The sequence below is a fragment of the Cebus imitator genome, unplaced genomic scaffold (genome assembly GCF_001604975.1).
Source record: "Cebus imitator isolate Cc_AM_T3 unplaced genomic scaffold, Cebus_imitator-1.0 Scaffold80, whole genome shotgun sequence".
In the NCBI taxonomy this organism is placed as follows: domain Eukaryota; kingdom Metazoa; phylum Chordata; class Mammalia; order Primates; family Cebidae; genus Cebus; species Cebus imitator.
In genome coordinates, this window is record NW_016107395.1 from 4,954,079 (window position 1) to 4,972,531 (window position 18,453).

The following is an 18,453-nucleotide window of genomic DNA, read 5'->3' on the forward strand; positions in this document are numbered from 1 at the left end:
AATTTAGTCACCTTCTTAATTGTTTTTATTTTTTATACAAATGTTATGGGTTTTTTTTTTCTGTTTTAAAAGGCAGAAAGTAAATGACATTTATTTTCTATCAAGGGGTAGATCACACTGGTTTCCTTAACCTCAATACTCCATTCTTCAGTTCAAGGGACAACGGAATTTATATTATCCTGAGTCTCTGAAATAGGACTTCCTTGATCCTATGCTAAGTTTCCATTGTGTGTGAGAGTGTAGTGTGTGTTTGTGTGCCTGTGACTGTGTCTGTGTGTCTGTGTGTCTGTTTCCTGATAAGGAAATTATATTTGTTTTCTCCCAGTAATAAAAAAATGACAAATAGATATTTTGCTGACATTCTGTTAGCAAATCTTCTGGTGGGAAATATGACAAAAGAGGAGGATAAAGAAAAAGTTTTGCTTCCATAAAGGTAAAAGTGATTTTAAAAATTCATAGTAGTAACAAGAACTTGTTTTCTTGGGACACAGAGAAAGGAACTGATTTCCTAGAGCTGAGGTCCTTTGACTTCTCACTTCTTATAAAATAGGTATTATCTAACCTGAAATTCTGGGTAATTTCACTACCTGCCCATAACAAGATTAACAACAGCAATGCCAATAAAAACACCATCAATAAATAGTCCTACTATTGAAGAGATATTTTAAAACACCTTTTTGTGGAAAGAATGCATTGGTTTTTCAAACAGAATCTATCAACACATGGATTCTCTAACAATAGCCACAACAGACACAGATGTTGGAAGTGACTCCATGCTGAAATAGAGGCTGGGGGGCACAAGTAAATGAATAGTATACTCATGGAAAATGTGAAGACAAATGAATAATTTTGAATAAGGTAAGTATTTTCAGAACTACAGGATAACTGATTTGCTGTTGGTCACTCAAGTGCCTGAATGCAGCAGTTTCTTGATAATCTGTTAGATATTTCCAACTGTCTATTTAGTAATTGTGATGCCTTTTCTGGTTAAGAGTCTCCTACAAGGTCATCCATACTACAAGAAAAAGAGAGAGAGGGAGAGGGGAACTAAGTTTCCTTTTTGTTATCTGACTAAATGCAGAGTTTGTAAGACTGTCTATAAAATTAAAATACATTTTTCTTTCTTCCAAAAAAAATATTTAGGGATCTTTCATAAATGTGTATGATTTGAATGCAAATGAATGCCTCATATTATATTCTAGCATAAGGAAGTTATTCTGCAATCTCAAAACAGTATTAATATTATTTTAAATATTTTTTTTTGTTTCTAAAACTTGGGAAATCTCACATTTTAGTAAAGCATGGTATGTAACAGCCCCTTTTTTATTTGAATGGGCTAATCAAAGGATTGTAACCAACTGGCCAAAACATCGCTATTCCCCACTTACTGCTCTCTTAGAAGCCTTTCTACATAGATTGAGGAGGTCTTTCCAATGGACCCAAAATGCAGCTTTAGAGCCATTCTCAAAATAATCTATTCAATAATTTATAATAGATGGGAATTCACATACACCTGTTATAATTTTTTATTTCCTTTTCTAATTCCTCCACAAAAATACAAATTCTCTTTTAGCAGTGGTTATTATTCATCTTTATATAGGATAACACAGCTAAGCATATGGTATACATATGGCCAATTAATATATGATTAAGTTCAAGTTCTATATTTGATATTATAAAGATATGAAATTTTCATGTGAGGATCTCTCATTTTTATTTTGTATAGCTAGTATGTAATTACATATACAATGTTAAATGGTTGTATAAAATCATACATTTAAGAAATGTAGTACTAAACAGAGTTCTTCAAAAATCGCAGCTTTTTACTGCAACATGTGCTCACTAAAATTTTTTTCACCTGAAGGCATAGGCTTATCTTTTAATTTGAAGCCATTGAAAATTTCTGAAATATCTGAAATAATGATTCAACTAAATGAGAAAAGGGCAAAGAATTTAGTTGGTGAGGTTCCCAGTAACACTAGAACAATCATCTTTGACATTAGGGAAATCCTAATAATGCAGAGGCAGGAAGACTTCCGCAAAACTGTGATTTTTTTGTATTATTATTATTATCGCTTACTGGTGCCCTCCTTTCTCCTCTGCCACTCAACCTAAACTCACCACATTTTGGTTGAATCTCCCACTCATATAAACGCACATTCTCTCCCTCAGGTTGTGGCACTCATATTCATGTACTTATCCTTTCTGTATAATTACTATCAGCTTCCTGTCAACAAATAGCCTGCTAACATGCTATCTAGTAATAGCTTAAAGCACATTTGACATTTTTTAGGATACTCTTGAAGATGATAAAGATCTTGAAACATAAATTAATCATTACTAATAGTGAAATTTTAGTTATTAACATCAGAATTCCCAAGAAATGTTTGAGAGCACAAAACTGGTCACTTAGAACTTCAAGAATCCATTACTCATAACCTAGCAGTCAAGAGAGTGAATGTACTTTGCAATCTATATACCATCTAATATTATTCTAAAGCCAATGCTTATGTGAACCTAAAAGATTATAAATCTAGAAGTTCTTCAATAACTCTTTCCCAACAGATTGGTAATTACTGGCATTCCTCGGTAATTACTGTTACTACAAAATTGTCTTGCTTCTACAACAAATATGTGTAAGGAGAAGAAAGAGAAGTTGTCTTTACTAGATTAAAGATTATCTAGAACTACATTTCTCTAAATTTCAGTCTACATAAAAATGAGGCAATATGTTTTAATTATACAGCATTGTTAAAACCTATCAATTCGAATGCTTGTGATTCATTGCCAGTTAACTGAAAGGAGTTGTTCTGAACATTTATCCTTTTCCTTAGTATCATAAAAATGAATATTTTCACACAATGGAGAACTACTTCCCGCACTAAGAAACTGTCACACTCACAAAGCTAGTTGATCTCCCAAGCATTACTGCTAGGTACAGTTAGGTAGTTATACTTCCTGGATTCTAAATTTAAAAGCACATTTTACCACAATCCAGATTCTACTATTTAAATCTTAGGCATGAGCCAGAATATTGAGGAAGGAAAAAAATTCATTCCTTCATAGATTCTGTGAAAGAATCAGGGAATTAACTTGACAAGCTAATTATATCTTATATAAATATGCTCTTTAGACTTTCGATTTTAGAGTTCACAAAGCACTTTCATACGAATTTTCCATTTGATTATCAACCAAGTAGGAGCTGTGATCCATGTTTTTTAAATATGAGAAAAATGTCTGAAAATGACTTGCACAAGATACTCCTGACACTCATTTCAGAATTCTGCATTCCCCCATTCTCAACTCATATTCCCCCCAAAAAAACAAAAACAGCAAGTTGAAATAATAGATTATTATAAATATTCTGACCCATAAACAATCTCAGTGGGAAACCCTTTCTGATCCCACTACTCCTCACTTAGATAAGATTATCTAAAAATAGCTACCATTTCTTTATTTTGCAACTGCTTTAAATTATCAGGAGCCCCGAGACCAGTCTCCAGAGTCTGTACTCAATGTCTACTTTCACTTTAAAATGTAATAAGGAAAGGAATTTAGCTGTCTTAAAAAAATGGTCTAAATGGCAGATTTAACTCAAAATAGCCACCAGAATTACATAACCAACCAAATGCATTTCCTTTTTACACTAAGATACGACTCATATAATACAAAATCTAAATTGCATACATCAGCAAGACAGAAAGAGAAGTCAAAGCAGGTCTTCCTCAGCCATTATCTGGTGCAACTGAAGGGCTCTAATTTTATTTACTCTTGAGCTTTCATTATACAGTTATAATGCCTCATAAACTGACTTTCTGTGACAATTGCCGATATACTTCAAATAGTATGCTTTGCCCAATTATATTTACATCAATCATTCTTTTGAAATAATGCAGGCATAATCTTGTTTTCTAAAGTATTTTAAATTAGTAAAAACACCTTTGACATTGAATCAGACTAAAGTGAAAGACTGATTTATTAGAAATTGATATTAAAAAGGCATATATTTTCCTTTTCTTTAGATAAGTATATTTAGCATTTTCTTCATAGATGAGTTTCATTTCACCTAGTTATTTGTAACAATAAAATATTCTTGGATGTCACGATACCATTTTCCAAAGTCCAATATGTATCATCACACCTTTCTTGTTTGTAGATAGGCACACCATATACAAGACCAACTAAAGTGACCCATTCAACTGAGATAATTACTAGGATAATTAAAGTAACACATGCTTATTATAAAACACTGGCAATAGAACCAGATTTCAAGTTTAAACCAGAAGCGCATCACAAATTCTGTCTCCAACATTCATAAAACAATAGTATTATCAACTTTAATAGCATACAAATGAGTCTAAAATAGCAGCAGCCATAATATATATGGTATCTGCATGCACAAGGAAGGGAAAAACTAAGTAATCTATTCAGAAACTGGATAAATGTAACGCTAAATGTGCTTTGTTCTAAATTAGCCTGATTCATCTGCTACCTCAGTTAGTCAGTTGGTATATTTTGGGCAGAAGTAATGCATAATAAGGGCCAGGCACATTGGCTCATGCTTGTAATCACAGTGTTTTAGGAGGCTGAGGTGGGATGATAGCTTGAGGCTAGGAGTTCCAGGCCAGACAGGGGAATACTGCAAGACCCTGTCTGTACAAAAAAAAATTTTTTTATTTATCCAGGAGTGGTGGCATGTACCTATAATCCCAATTGTGTTGGAAGATCCCTTGAGCTTAGGAGTTCAAGGTTGCAGTGGGCTATAATCCTACCATTGCACTTTAGCCTGGGCAAAACAGCAAGACCTCTTCTCTAAAGAACGAGCAATGTGGCCAGGCGAGGTGGCTCCCTCTTGCAATCCTAGCATTTTGGGAGGCTGAGGTAGGCAGATCATGAGGTCAGGAAATCGTTTCAACCCTAACACGGTGAAACCCCATCTCTACTAAAAATACAAAAAAAATTAGCCAGGTGTGGTGGTAGGCACCTGTAATCCCAGCTACTCAGGAAGCTGAGGCAGGAGAATCTTTTGAGCCCAGGAGGCGGAGATTGCAGTGAGCCAAGATCATGCCACTGCACTACAGCCTGGCTACAGGGAGAGAGACTCAGTCTCAAAAAAAAAAAAAAAAAAAAAAAGCAATGCATAATAGTATTCATAATTCTTTCAATATTTGCCAGGGCAATAAGCACAATAAAGGGTTAATAATTGAACTCCTTTTTGAGATTTTTACATTTTAAATTCATAGAAACATTTATAATATAACTTAAATTTCTATGAACTTTTTAGTTTCAAAGTGTATGTTCAACAATAACATCTCATTTGAACCTTAGATTCTATGAGATTGGACAGAAAAATTATCATTATTCCCATTCTATCAATGAAGAAATTGATTAATTTTTCCATGATTTCTAAATTCCCTTGGAAAATTCTCCAGATTTTGCCACTTGGAAGGACATACACTTTCACACTTAGATTTGAAAGTGGCCATATTTAGCGTGCTTTCCCTAGAACTTCTCTTCTACTCTCTACCACACACTCATATATAATATCTCTCTCTCTCGGTTTTGTTGTTTATGCAATAAATGTTTGTAATGCTGGATTCAATACATTGTTGTTTTATTTATTGGTTTGTTTATTTACATGTTTTCTTTTCCTACTGAAGTTCCATTGCGGAAATAAATGAAATCACTTAGCAAGTATTTTAGAGCCCAATTATTTCCCAGACATTATGCTAGGAGCTGAAGATGCAGGAAAGCTATTATATTTGTCCTTTTGGAGTCTAATATGTAGTTTTAAAGGCACAGATACAGAGAAATTACAAAAGTGATGGCTGTTACAAAGCAGAAGCACAAGGAACTATACCAGATCCATTACAGATGGAACTAACTGCATCTGAGAGATTAGTTACTTCAACCTGAAAGAAGCGATGCTTAAATAAAATGAGTTGAGTAATCTGAAACTGTTGAAAGGAACAAAGTTCTAGAAAACATGAACACATATTTTCATGAACATGAAACATAGGATTTAAAATGTGGTGTTTGACAAACTAAAGAGGTTCAACATAGTTAAAGAATAATGAGCAAAGGGTTTCTCAGGTTTAGAGTTTGGCCAGAAACAAATTTCAAAGAGCCTTGAATATTGGATTGTATATTGACAGTAATGAAAAGTTACAGAAATATTTTCAGCAGTAATATGGTAATAGTTACTCTTCAAAACTACCACTTTTGAGTTCCTGAGAAGGCAAGCAAGGGTGAATTTTTAAAAATACAGTTATGAATTGAGTATAGAAATCCAGATGAGAGACAACTGAAGTTGGCTTGGACTAGAATGGTGGTAAGGCGGTCAAGTGAAGAAGTTACAGGATTCAACCCACAATCGGGAAGTAGTAGAATCAGTAGGACTTGGCTATTTCTTGGTAATTGAAAGAGAAGGAAAAGAATACTTTTTAGATTTCTGACTTAACAGGAAATATGGAAGAAGGAGAAGATTTAAAGAAAAAATGAAAATACTAAGACTGAGGAGCTCATGAGATATCTTCGTAGGGATGTCACCGAGTCATGTGGACATTGAAGCAACTAGGTACATAATTTAAAAACTTGGGTATCAATCTGATTAGTATCAATATATAGCCATGGAATTATAGAAAAACCTGCAAAACAAGAACACAGATTGGGACAAGGATCGGGCATTAAGAAAGTTGAATGTTTTAATCTTAAAATGGGAAGCATGAACGTTTCAAATTGGATCTTATATTCTGACATTTAACTGAGATTTCCATGTCAAAAGCACTAAGATTATACAGATCTGCCGCAGGACACTGACCAAAGAGCATTTATAAAATTAAGCCTTCCCTATAACATATGTATATGTACATCGTGCACATCCTGTTACAACTTTTAGTTATTTTGAGTCTGGCCATTGTCGTTCATTCCTGTAATCCTAGCACTTTGGGAGGCCAAGGTGGGTGGATTACCTGAGATCAGAAGTTCAAGACAAGGCCACCTAGCCAACATGGTGAAACCTGTATCTACTAAAAACACAAAAATTAACCAGGTGTGTTGGTGACACCTGTAGTCCCAGCTACTTAGGAGGCTGAGACAGGAGAATCACTTGAACCCAGGAAGCAGAGGGTGCAGTGAGCCAAGATCGAACCAACTACACTCCAGCCTGCATGACAGAGCAGTTGCCTTGACTTAACATTTAATTTCCAAATAGAACTCATTTTATTGCACATTAAAACTTCAACATATCTGTTAAGATATCACATTCAAAAATACATAATATAATAATGAAGACAATTCTCTCAGAATACTAATAATTGTTTAGAGAAGGAACTTAAAACTCTGTTTAATTGGAGAAGAAAGTATAGTTAGATATCATTTTACATATATGAATATCCATAGCCATTCCTTTTTTTTTTTTTTTTTTTTCCAAGAAATGAACTAGCCAAGAAAATAGATGATTCTAGGAGGGTGTAAATGAATAATTTCAAAGAAAAGTTTGGCATTTTAGAAGACAGAACCTTAAGGTAACATAACCAATAGAGGACACCTAGTGGTCTTCAGCAGAATCAATATTTGCTTGCAGAAAATATCAGGCAATTCACACATATGTAAGAATGTTGGTGTTAGTAGATATGCCAATTTGAGAAAGATGTCATCACAAATATTATAAGTATTACAGAAATATATGTTTAAACATTTCAGATAACTTCCATATACTTCATTTCATTTGAACTTCACACTGGTTGGTTGTTTGTGGGCATAAATAAGTCACTTTATGCGATTTTCCCTAGATTATGTAGAAAATAATGTTGCAGTTGAAATATACACTAATTTCTGATATAAAATCCATTCCATACAATCATAAAAATCAAAACCTCAAATATAATTGATAATTAAAATAGTAAAACACTGCAGGTAGACTTCATAGAAGGCCTTATCATACTTTATTAACTGATACAAACATTTTCCAACAGCAAGAGTACTTGACAAAGATAAACCTTTTTTTAGCTGTCTAAAAAAGTAGTGTGTTTGACACTGACTGCATACAAAAAAATGCAAGGAAGTGATAAACCTCTCTTCTAACTGGTGTTGTTAGCCCTATCCATAGTGGCCTCCAATCCTCTTCATTCTGTAGTACTCTAAAATGTGTATCTCCTGACTAAAATGCAACAATGGTACCTTTTGATTAAGTCTATCCTTAGCACAAATTCTGGTCTGCATATCTAAACTTAATCTGGAGATGTGCATCTACTGCCCTAGGCTGCTTGTATGTTGTGTCTTGTGGAATGCACTGGTCTGCCTGGCCCACTTGTTCAGCTTGGTAACCCACATTCCAGATTCAAAATTCAGTTCAGTATTTCAAAGGCTTCCTCTTGTGCAGAAGCAATTGTGTTGCTCACTCCCTTATTTGTGCCACCACTTCTTACACCATCTGTGATTATTTGCTCACATCTGCTTTTCTTACAAAACTGGCATCTGTCTTCTATTCTTATTTGCAGCGTCTCCACATAACAGATTACTCAGTAAACCCTTGGGAGTGAAGAACGAATACTCTCTTATTATTATTTATTGGATTCACAACATGAGAGATTGCCAGTATTTAGTGGATAAGCATGCTCTGATTATTTATTGTATTTATAACCCTGCAGTAGTATACCAAAAAATTCAAGGGCAAAATTTGACACTGATTCTTCCCTATGATGTCTACGTCTGGCAAAAGGAAAGGGAAATGTGTGTAATAAAGCATTAGTAACCAAATGATCATGAACACATGCACGTAGAGCAAGTAGAAATTTTCATTGTAAAGGTATTGACTGTCACAGTAGAGTCCATCAATACAGAATACTTTCCGGAAATTAGTTTAAGCCTGATTTTTTTTTTTTTTTTTGAGATGTTTTGCTCTTTTCACCCAGGCTGGAGTACAATGAAATGATCTCAGCTCACTACAACCTCCGCCTCCCAGGTTCAAGTGGTTCTCCTCCAGAGTAGGTAGGATTACAGGCACCTGCCACCACACCCAGTTAATTTATATATATTTTTAGTAGAGACATTTTTCACCATGTTGGCCAGGTTGGTCTCAAACTCCTGACCTCAGGTGATCCACCCACCTCAGCCTCCCAAAGTGCAGGGATTATAGGTGTGAGCCACTGTGCCTGGCCTAAAGTCTGATTTTTAAAGGAGTGACAGAAAAAAAAAAAAAAAAAAAAAAAAAAAAAAAAAAAAAAAAAAAAAAAAAAAAGGCTTTCCAAATCAGAGATGTAGCAGGAGTAAAATTATAGAAGCAGAAAGAATCATTTCCTGCAAGGAGGACTGTAAAACAAAAACACAAACAAACAGAAAAGAATTGGGTGCAAATATGAAGTGACAATGGTAAAAGCAGGGAACAATGTGCTGGAGAGCCTTGTAGGCACAGCGAAGAAACACAGATTTGATGTGATAAGCAACAGGGAGCCTCTCTAAAATCTAGTATAGGGCAGGTTTGGGACAACTCTGCTGTTTGCTTATGGCAAGTCTTAAAATCCTATGTTTTTTTAAAATATGAAAGTAATTAAAATATGTATTGTATAATTATAGATAGGCAATCTATAATAAGAGTTAGTTTCTACTTTGTACCAATTTGAATGCTAAAATTAACCAAAGACAGAAACTGTAATCTGCATTAGTTCCCTGCAGAATAAATTTCCTTATTACTTCTCTGTTGTTATATATGATTTGTATATAAAACTATCTCTAAGCCAGTACAAATATCTAGTATTGGTTTCAAGACAAGCATTGAAATGTTCAAGACACATTATTCATATGAAATTGCTATAAATATATAAGATCGAAACCACAAGCCCTCCTTCCTGCCCCAAAATGTATTTAACTGATCGTAATTTGTCCCAGTTCTGTATAAGGGAGGTTGGGGAGATTCAAAATGATGATTAAAAAATAAAATATTATAGTTATATATCCCAAAGCCATAGTTATTATATAATGATGCATTTCCTACTTTTTAAAATTAACTATGAAATATTTATGCTTTATCTATGACATTAAGTCCTACAAAGAGATAATCATTACAGTGTAACATTTCTCTTTGCAATGAATATTTCCTAAACCTCTAAAAAATTTCGAAGGTCATCTCCTATTGATAAAATACTGAGATCAGCAGCTGTAAAGGAACTCTTCGCCTTTACAAACTGAATAATCGCCTATTCACTAAGCTCTTAATCTACTCTTTATCTCTTCAGTGGCTTGTGATTGTCACATATTCCATTTAATTTCCAGGGATTTCCTCACCGTATGTCTCTTTTAGAAGGATCATACAGAATTGGGTCCCCTTGTGATAGGTTACGAAATAGCAGTCTGGCTTGGATCAGTATCATTACTTGTAATACAGTAACAACAATGCTGAATTCAAACAATAATTTTTTAAACTCAAATGAAAGAATGGGAAAGATTCACCTCAGTTTTCTAGCTATTGAAAGAAAAGACATTTTTGGCTTGATTTATCTAAAATATCTCTGATTTTTACCTCACCTGGCAATATATATAAAGTTTCAGTTTAATGTCACAGAGAACTATTTTTACATCCTAAATCTACTGGTCTTATAATTGGCTCATGAAAACAACTTCCCTTTTCATTTCTTAACACCATGTGTTTCATAAATTAGTTGCCCAAATCAGCTATTTCCTCCGGTATTAAACACTAATTCAGCTTTAGAAATGATAATAACATAAGGACAAAATTTTAAAGCTTCTGTATCTCATTCATAATATTTTTCTAATTTACCTGGCATCAGGGTTTCTTGTTGTTTTTCAGTTGAACTAATTCAGTCCAGAAAAAAAAAATGTATTGTTGAAGATGGAAGCAGTTTCCTATAGAAGGCAGCAGCTTCCCTCAGGAATGATTCATTTAGAACAGTGGCAGCTTCCAGACTTCACACATTACTTCCCCAAATTTGCTGAATTTAGCATTAGCCAGCTTGGTACTAAAACACTCAGAATCAAAGACATGTGGGAGAACTCATATATTCCTCTACATTCTTATTTCAAAAGCTCACAGAGCTACTTTTTCTGATTTATTTGTTATATTTCTACTTGTAAACATATTCTGGTGGCATTTATAAAAATCAGGTAGAGAGATTTCCAGTTTTGGAATCATTCAAGTTTCCTTGTAATTATGGTTAGAATCATGTAGGTGATAGAAGGATGAATTTTTATTAAATTCTGGATTATTCTTCTGTTTCTTCCCCTTTTAACAGTATTACTAACAGGCATTAAATACCCAAGATACATGATATTATATGGGGTATCATATAATCAAGAAAACATTCTTCACCTAAATGGGCTTATGGTTAATTTATTACCAAGGTCATTTATTTATAAGAAAGATCTTGCCAACTCACAACTCTAGCCTGAATGTACTTGGTTACCAAATGTCTGTAAGTGCATATTAAATTGCATTTTACAATAACGATAGCAGTAAGCTGATGTTCTTAAATTATATCATGGCATCTTTAAAACACATCATGTTACACAGATCTAGGTTCCTGTGATTACTGCCAGAAGCCAAAGGACATTGGTGTTAAGGAGTATGCTCTTCTATGACCACATGGTCTGCCATTTTATCTGATAGGATGCCATCTGTTCATCCTGCTGCCATTCTCTAGGGTAACTGGGTTAAAACGACAAGACATTAAAAATAGTCACATTGCTACTGTATTTTTAATTGACTGGATATTTATATCAGTGACTTTCCTTTCACAGGATATTTGTTAAAATATTTTTCTGTGGCCTTGTTTTAAAAGGTACTGTTCAACGTTATTGCATTGCATGCCCCACAGTCTTAATTAAGAAAAGTTCCCTACAATTTCTTAGACTATCTATAAAATGGTAAAATATTAAGATAGTTATAACTAAAACAGTATATGTCATAGTAAGAACTTATATAGTTTTGCAGTTATGAGCACTAGATCCTGACTCTGATTGCCAAGTTTAGAATCCCAGCTCTACTGCTTACTAGTTCTATGAATCTGGACAAGTTACCTTATAGTATTTAATTGTTCTCATCTGTCAAATGATGGCAATAATATCTACATCATTGAGTTATTAGGAAGATTCAGTAACCTAATACATGTAAAGGATCAAACATACTACGTGACATGTAATAAGCCTTCAATAAATATTAGAAATTATTAGCAAGAATCATCTTGGTTTGGTATTAATCTCAAGTTGGCATAAAAAAGCTTTGAGAACTGAACATTTATTCCATTTTAGATGGAATGTGTTACATAGAGAAAAATTACAAGATGAATCCGATTTCTCAAATGTGCTTCATTTGATTTTAAATATATCCCATATCTATATTTTAAGAATGATCCATTTTTATGCCTTTTTATCAGTGTATTATGCAGTGTTTTATTATTTCATGTCATTTCCTGAAATCCTGTGAACCAAAATGTCACTGACAAGCACATACAAAAACACTGCTACCACCTCACAGAATTCAAACAGAACTTCCATTTTATGACTTATTTAAAAGCATAATCTATCTTGAAAATGCTAAGAAGTATTTCTGTATGGAGTAAAGCAATAATCTATACCCAGTATATGACTTTACATGACTTTCATTAGTATTGGTTTAGGCATTCTACAGGTCTTTAGGACTGTTACGTTTATGAAGGCAATAAAATTCAGGTTATAATTAATACAAAAAGGCTTAGGAAGAAAAGGAAGTCAAATGGTTAATATGCAGACTTTGAAGATAGGGATATAAACTCCTTTGCTTGATGATGGTTTAAATCAGATCTTTGGAAACTCCAGTTGGCTGAGCCTTCTCAGGTCCTACCCACGTCTGAGAACAGCAGATGCCCTATTCAGCAAAATATGGGTCTGACTAGTCAGATTCACTCCATTTATTCACTGTACTCTTTGTGTTTTCTATGTATAATGTTCCTCATGAATATGCTCTTTTTTAGTATTATGAAATGAACTAATAGGGAGAAACTATAATAAATTACTATAAGCAAGGCCTAATAGTGAGCAAAATTTTAATACACTAAAAACAAAGCCTTTATATATACAACGTGGAAATAAAGAAGCAATCAGTTTTACCCAAACATGAGTTCAATGAAACTTCAATATTAGAGGAGTCAAAAACCACACTATCTCGTAGAGCTAATGATGTGCCAGATTAACAATCAGACCCTACACATCTTTATCAAAGATAGTACTTGATGTATTCATATTAGAGTTAAAAAAAAAAAAAAAACAAGGCAGGAGAGGGGTTGTATTGAACAGGATAATTGTTAATTAAAGTGTATTCATTTTAAAATATAATCCATTGGCATAAAATGATCACTATTTTTTCAGCTCATTCAAATCTATTATTTGATCATATATTTTAGGGATACAAATTTATCACTTACGCATGAAAAAGAGGAGTCAAGTACATTTTTCTACTTGAATTTCATAAAACTCATTATATGTAGCACAGTTGTTCATTTTAAAAGTCATATTTAACAGTTTCATGATATAGATTTAAAAAAGAAAAAGATGCATCTTACCTCTTCCCATTGATGTATGTATCTAATTAACCTTGAAAGTCGTAATAAACGCAAGAGACTGAGAATTTTTGTAAACCTCACAATGCGAAGTGCCCTGGCTGTCTTGTAAACTTCTGAATCCATTCCTTTTTCTACAATAAGAAAGATATAATCCACTGGGATGGATGAGATGAAGTCAACCACAAACCAGCTTTTTAAATAATTCATCTTGATCACTTTGGGGTCCAGGATGATTTCAGAACTGTCTTCATTGACAGTCCCAGTCCTAAAATTCATGATCAGGTCCAATAGGAAAACTGTATCTGATGCCACATTGAAAATAATCCATGGTGTTGTTGTTTGCTCTGTAAAGAATGTGATTCCAACTGGTATGATGACTAGATTTCCAACCATCATTATAAGCATTATTAAATCCCAATAAAACCTACAACAAATAAAAAAGAATCAGATTTTAAGATGTAGAAAATAACCAGCATATTCCCCCCATGAAAAATTATTACTGACATATAATGAGATCAGTAAGTAAAATAACAAAGAAATGGTTTTGCAAGAAAAAAAATGTGATTCCTTAAATGGCTATAAGTCTAAATATAAGTAAAATTAATATATTCCTAAACCAAGACATTATAATTACAGAATTCTAAAAATTATATGATATGAAGCATTATACAAATAAAATCAAGAACATTCATACCCCCATTTATTTAGTAAAGAGGCAAAAAAAGCAACCTGCCTTATAGTTACAAAATATATACACAGAAACTAGAAGGAAGTGTAAGACTAGAAGATCTGTAAGAATGCCTTTGGGAAGGCTCTTTTGAGGCATTTGGAATTATTTTACATGTCCATTTACCATAGATTAGAAAAAAAATGAAATAAATAGGATACTCTAACAATTAATTTTGGTACTGCAGTTTTATCTCAATAAATACAGATTAGGTTTGCCATGGAGTCTAGGACACCCTGAAGCTTTACAGTACTCTAAATACTTATGCTTTCTTCTTCTTTTGCTTGAAATAAGAAAACTAATTTTGGTCTGATGCTAAAAAGAACTGAACAGGTTCTACTCCAGATTTGAAACCAGAATCTACCTAAAATTTGTGTTTTTATTACTACTGTGCTGAACAACTACTTTAAATATATTGCCACTATTTCTCTAAAAATATTTTCTTTTTTTTTGTTTGTTTTGAGATGGAGTTTCACTCTTGTTGCCCAGGCTGGAGTGCAATGGCACGATCTTGTCTCACTGCAAACTCTGCCTCCAGAGTTCAAGCGATTCTCTCATCTCAGCCTCCGAGTAGCTGGCATTACAGGCGCCCACCATGCCAGGCTAAAAAAATACTTTCTTTAACATTTCTAATTTAATTTTGAACATGCCTATGACTACTAATTACCTTTTGAAATACTGTTATCTCAATTTATATTAAAATTGAGAGAAAACCAGGAATGAAGTTCCTGGTTTATATAGCTTAACTAAATTCATTTGACATAACTATAACGTTATTTTTATGAGGGTTCTCTCAGTCTGTTGATGCTGCCGTTAATCAAATATTTATAGTTGTTATAGTGTCTACTTCTAAAGATGAAAAAAAAATAACTAATACAACTGTATAATCACAAAATGTTTTCAACAACATGAGCTACTTTATCCTAGTCACAGGTGTGTTCTTTGAGCAGGTTTGCATAAACAATATAAACTTCCATGATAAAAATGTCTGTTAAGCAAGATATTTTTTTTTACATGAGCACTCCTACTTAGACTGCTTTAGCTACATTTTGGTGAGGTATACATTTGTATAAACCTTTCAAAGTTACTATCATCTGCAATTATGAATGAATTACTCCTGAAATAAAAGTAGTAGTTGAAGAAAGAACTATAATATGCCCTATCTCCCCTGTCTCCAGACTTAGGATGTTGTAAAGGATAAGCGTTTATCATTTTGAAAATTCCACCAGTATTTCTGTCAAAACTTATATGTAATTTTTGCAACAAGTATACAAATACCCATGTCAGTCATACAAGATGCGCTGGTAGTTTAAATGAAATGATTTTATATCTTCTTCTCACAGTGGAAATGCAAAATATCCCATTCAACATAATAATGACAGAGGAAACACATAGAGGACGTGCAATATTGTAATAGCTATTTCACAAAGAAATGGCATCACTAAACTCTAAAATGAAACTCTGTCTACTCTGAGGATTTTTCACTCCTGGGCACTCCTATCAAGTCCCTTCTGTATGCTTCTCTCTCTGCCCCCCTCTTCAAGGCTGTTGTTCCCCTGGGTGTCACACATCTTTCATCTTCTATTCTACACAGTGCCCTTGAGAAATATTATATACTCATCCATGTCTTTAATAATTAATTTGTAACCGATGACCCCAAAAGCTTTATCTTCAGTCCATTCCTATCTTCTAAGGCTCCTAATCCTCATAATCAGCAACCCGTTAAATCTCTCTCCTGGCATATCTCACACTCATCTCAAACAGCCTGCCTAAGCTGAAACTCATAATCTCCTCTCCCTCGTATATTCCTCACATATCCCCTATCTCAGGGAATGGAACAACCTTATATGCGATTTGCAAGCCAGAAACCATGGAGCCATCCTAAAAAACTCTTGGCCCCAAATCTACTCAAACCCATATCCAATTGCTTACCATGGCTGCTTAGTTTTCACACCTAAATGTATGTTGCATTCATCCATTTGCACTTAACAATTCCCACTGCAGCTGTCCTCATTCAGAAAGTCTTACCAGCTGTTTTATTTAGAAACCAGTCACTTAAATTCTTTTATTTTATATTTTCTAATCTGTTCAATGAAGATTATTATAGAACCAAATGCACAGGGTTTTGTGGATTAAATGAAAAATATATGCTAATCCGAGGGCCTGGCCTATAATTGTGGCACACAATGCAGGTGACCTAGTCAGTATCCATTTACCTTTCCTCACCTACCAAAATAAATCTAATTTGTGAGAAGCACCCAGCAGCCTAAGGAAAAATATTCATTACTATATACATCTTTGCATTTCTGTAATTAAGATAGAAGCTTTTTTTCTGAAGGAAAACTAATATCCCATCCCTCAGAGCAACAGAGATAAAAAGAAAGTACCATTCATTCTTTATTACAGTAATAATGCTTATCACACCATAGCTTTTTGATAGCAATATGTAATATAGTCTGAAGCCATTAGCTATCTCAATACCAGTAGGAAGCTCTGTTAAACCCTGTAATATCCTTTTAAAGTAACATTGACTCTATTTTGCAGACAAAACCACAAGTGCTATTCTATGTTTATATAACACTGTCTTTAGTTAGCATGGATTCATTCCTTAGGTAACCAAAGAAAACACAATTATAACCTATTCTAGAAGTTCGATATACCTTCTTTAAATAAAAAAAAAAAAAATGGGTTCTTGAAAATTGACCCTGAAGTCCTGGCGGGGTGGATCCAAGATGGCCATTTAGGAACAGCTCAGGATTGCAGCTCCCAGTGAAAGCGAGGAGGATGCTGCAGGTGATCCCCAGGCAAGCAGGGCCTGGAGTGGAACTCAGCAGACCTACAGCAGAGGGGCCAGACTGTCAGAAGGAAAACTAAGAAACAGAAATAACCTCATCATCAACAAACAGAACGTCCACTCAGAGACCCAATCTGAAAGCCAGCAACTACAAAGACAACAGGTGGATAAATCCATAAAGATGGGAAGAAACCAGCGCAAAAAGGATGAAAACATCCGAAACCAGAACACCTCTCCTCCTCCTACAAGGGATCACAACTCCTCACCAAAGGGAACAAGGTTGGATGGAGAACGAGTGTGATGAAATGACAGAATCAGACTTCAGAAGGTGGGTAGTAAGAAACTTCTGTGAACTTAAAGAACATGTTCTAACCCAATGCAAAGAAACTAAGCACCTTGAAAAAAGATTTGACGAAATGCTAACGAGAATGGACAAAATAGAAAAAAATATAAGTGAATTGATGGAGCTGAAAAACACAACATGAGAACTATGTGAAGCATGCACAAGTATCAACAGCCGAACTGACCAAGCAGAAGAAAGGATATCAGAGGTCGAAGATCAACTCAATGAAATAAAACGGGAAGGCAAGAATAAAGAAAAAAGGGTAAAAAGCAATGAACAAAGTCTCCAAGAAATGTGGGACTACATGAAAAGACCTAATCTACGTTTGATAGGTGTACCTGAATGCGACAAAGAGAACGAATCCAAGCTGGAAAATACTCTTCAGGATATTATCCAGGAAAATTTCCCCAACCTAGCAAGGCAGGCCAATATTCAAGTCCAGGAAATACAGAGAACACCACAAATATATTACTCACGAAGAGCAACGCCAAGGCACATAATCCTCAGATTCACCAGGGTTGAAATGAAGGAGAAAATACCAAGGGTAGCCAGAGAGAAAGGTCAGGTTACCCACAAAGGGAAGTCCATCAGACTCACAGCAGATCTCTCGGCAGAAACCCTACAAGCCAGAAGAGAGTGGGGGCCAATATTCAACATCCTTAAAGAAAAGAACTTTCAACCCAGACTCTCCTATCCAGCCAAACTAAGCTTCATAAGTGAAGGAAAAATAAAATCCTTTGTGAACATGCAAGTACTCAGAGATTTCATCACCACCAGGCCAGCTTTACAAGAGCTCCTGAAAGAGACTCTACACATATAAAGGAACAACCAGTACCAGTCACTCCAAAAACATGCCAAATGGTAAAGAGAATCAACACAATGAAGAATCTGCATCAACTAATGGGCAAAACAGCCAGCTAGCACCAAAATGGCAAGATCAAATTCACACATAGCAATATTAACCCTAAATGTAAATGGATTAAATGCCCCAATCAAAAGACACAGACTGGCAAATTGGATAAAAAGCCAAAACCCA

At 34.3% G+C, this 18,453-nt stretch overlaps 1 protein-coding gene across 1 annotated transcript in view; it reads right to left on the reverse strand.

The window, feature by feature from the left end:
• HCN1 (hyperpolarization activated cyclic nucleotide gated potassium channel 1) overlaps positions 1-18,453 on the reverse strand; it is a 387,958-nt gene that overhangs the window by 325,783 nt on the left and 43,722 nt on the right. The window contains exon 2 of the mRNA XM_017533188.2: positions 13,554-13,977. Coding sequence (XP_017388677.1) covers positions 13,554-13,977 — 424 coding nt within the window. The remainder of the gene's footprint in view (positions 1-13,553; positions 13,978-18,453) is intronic.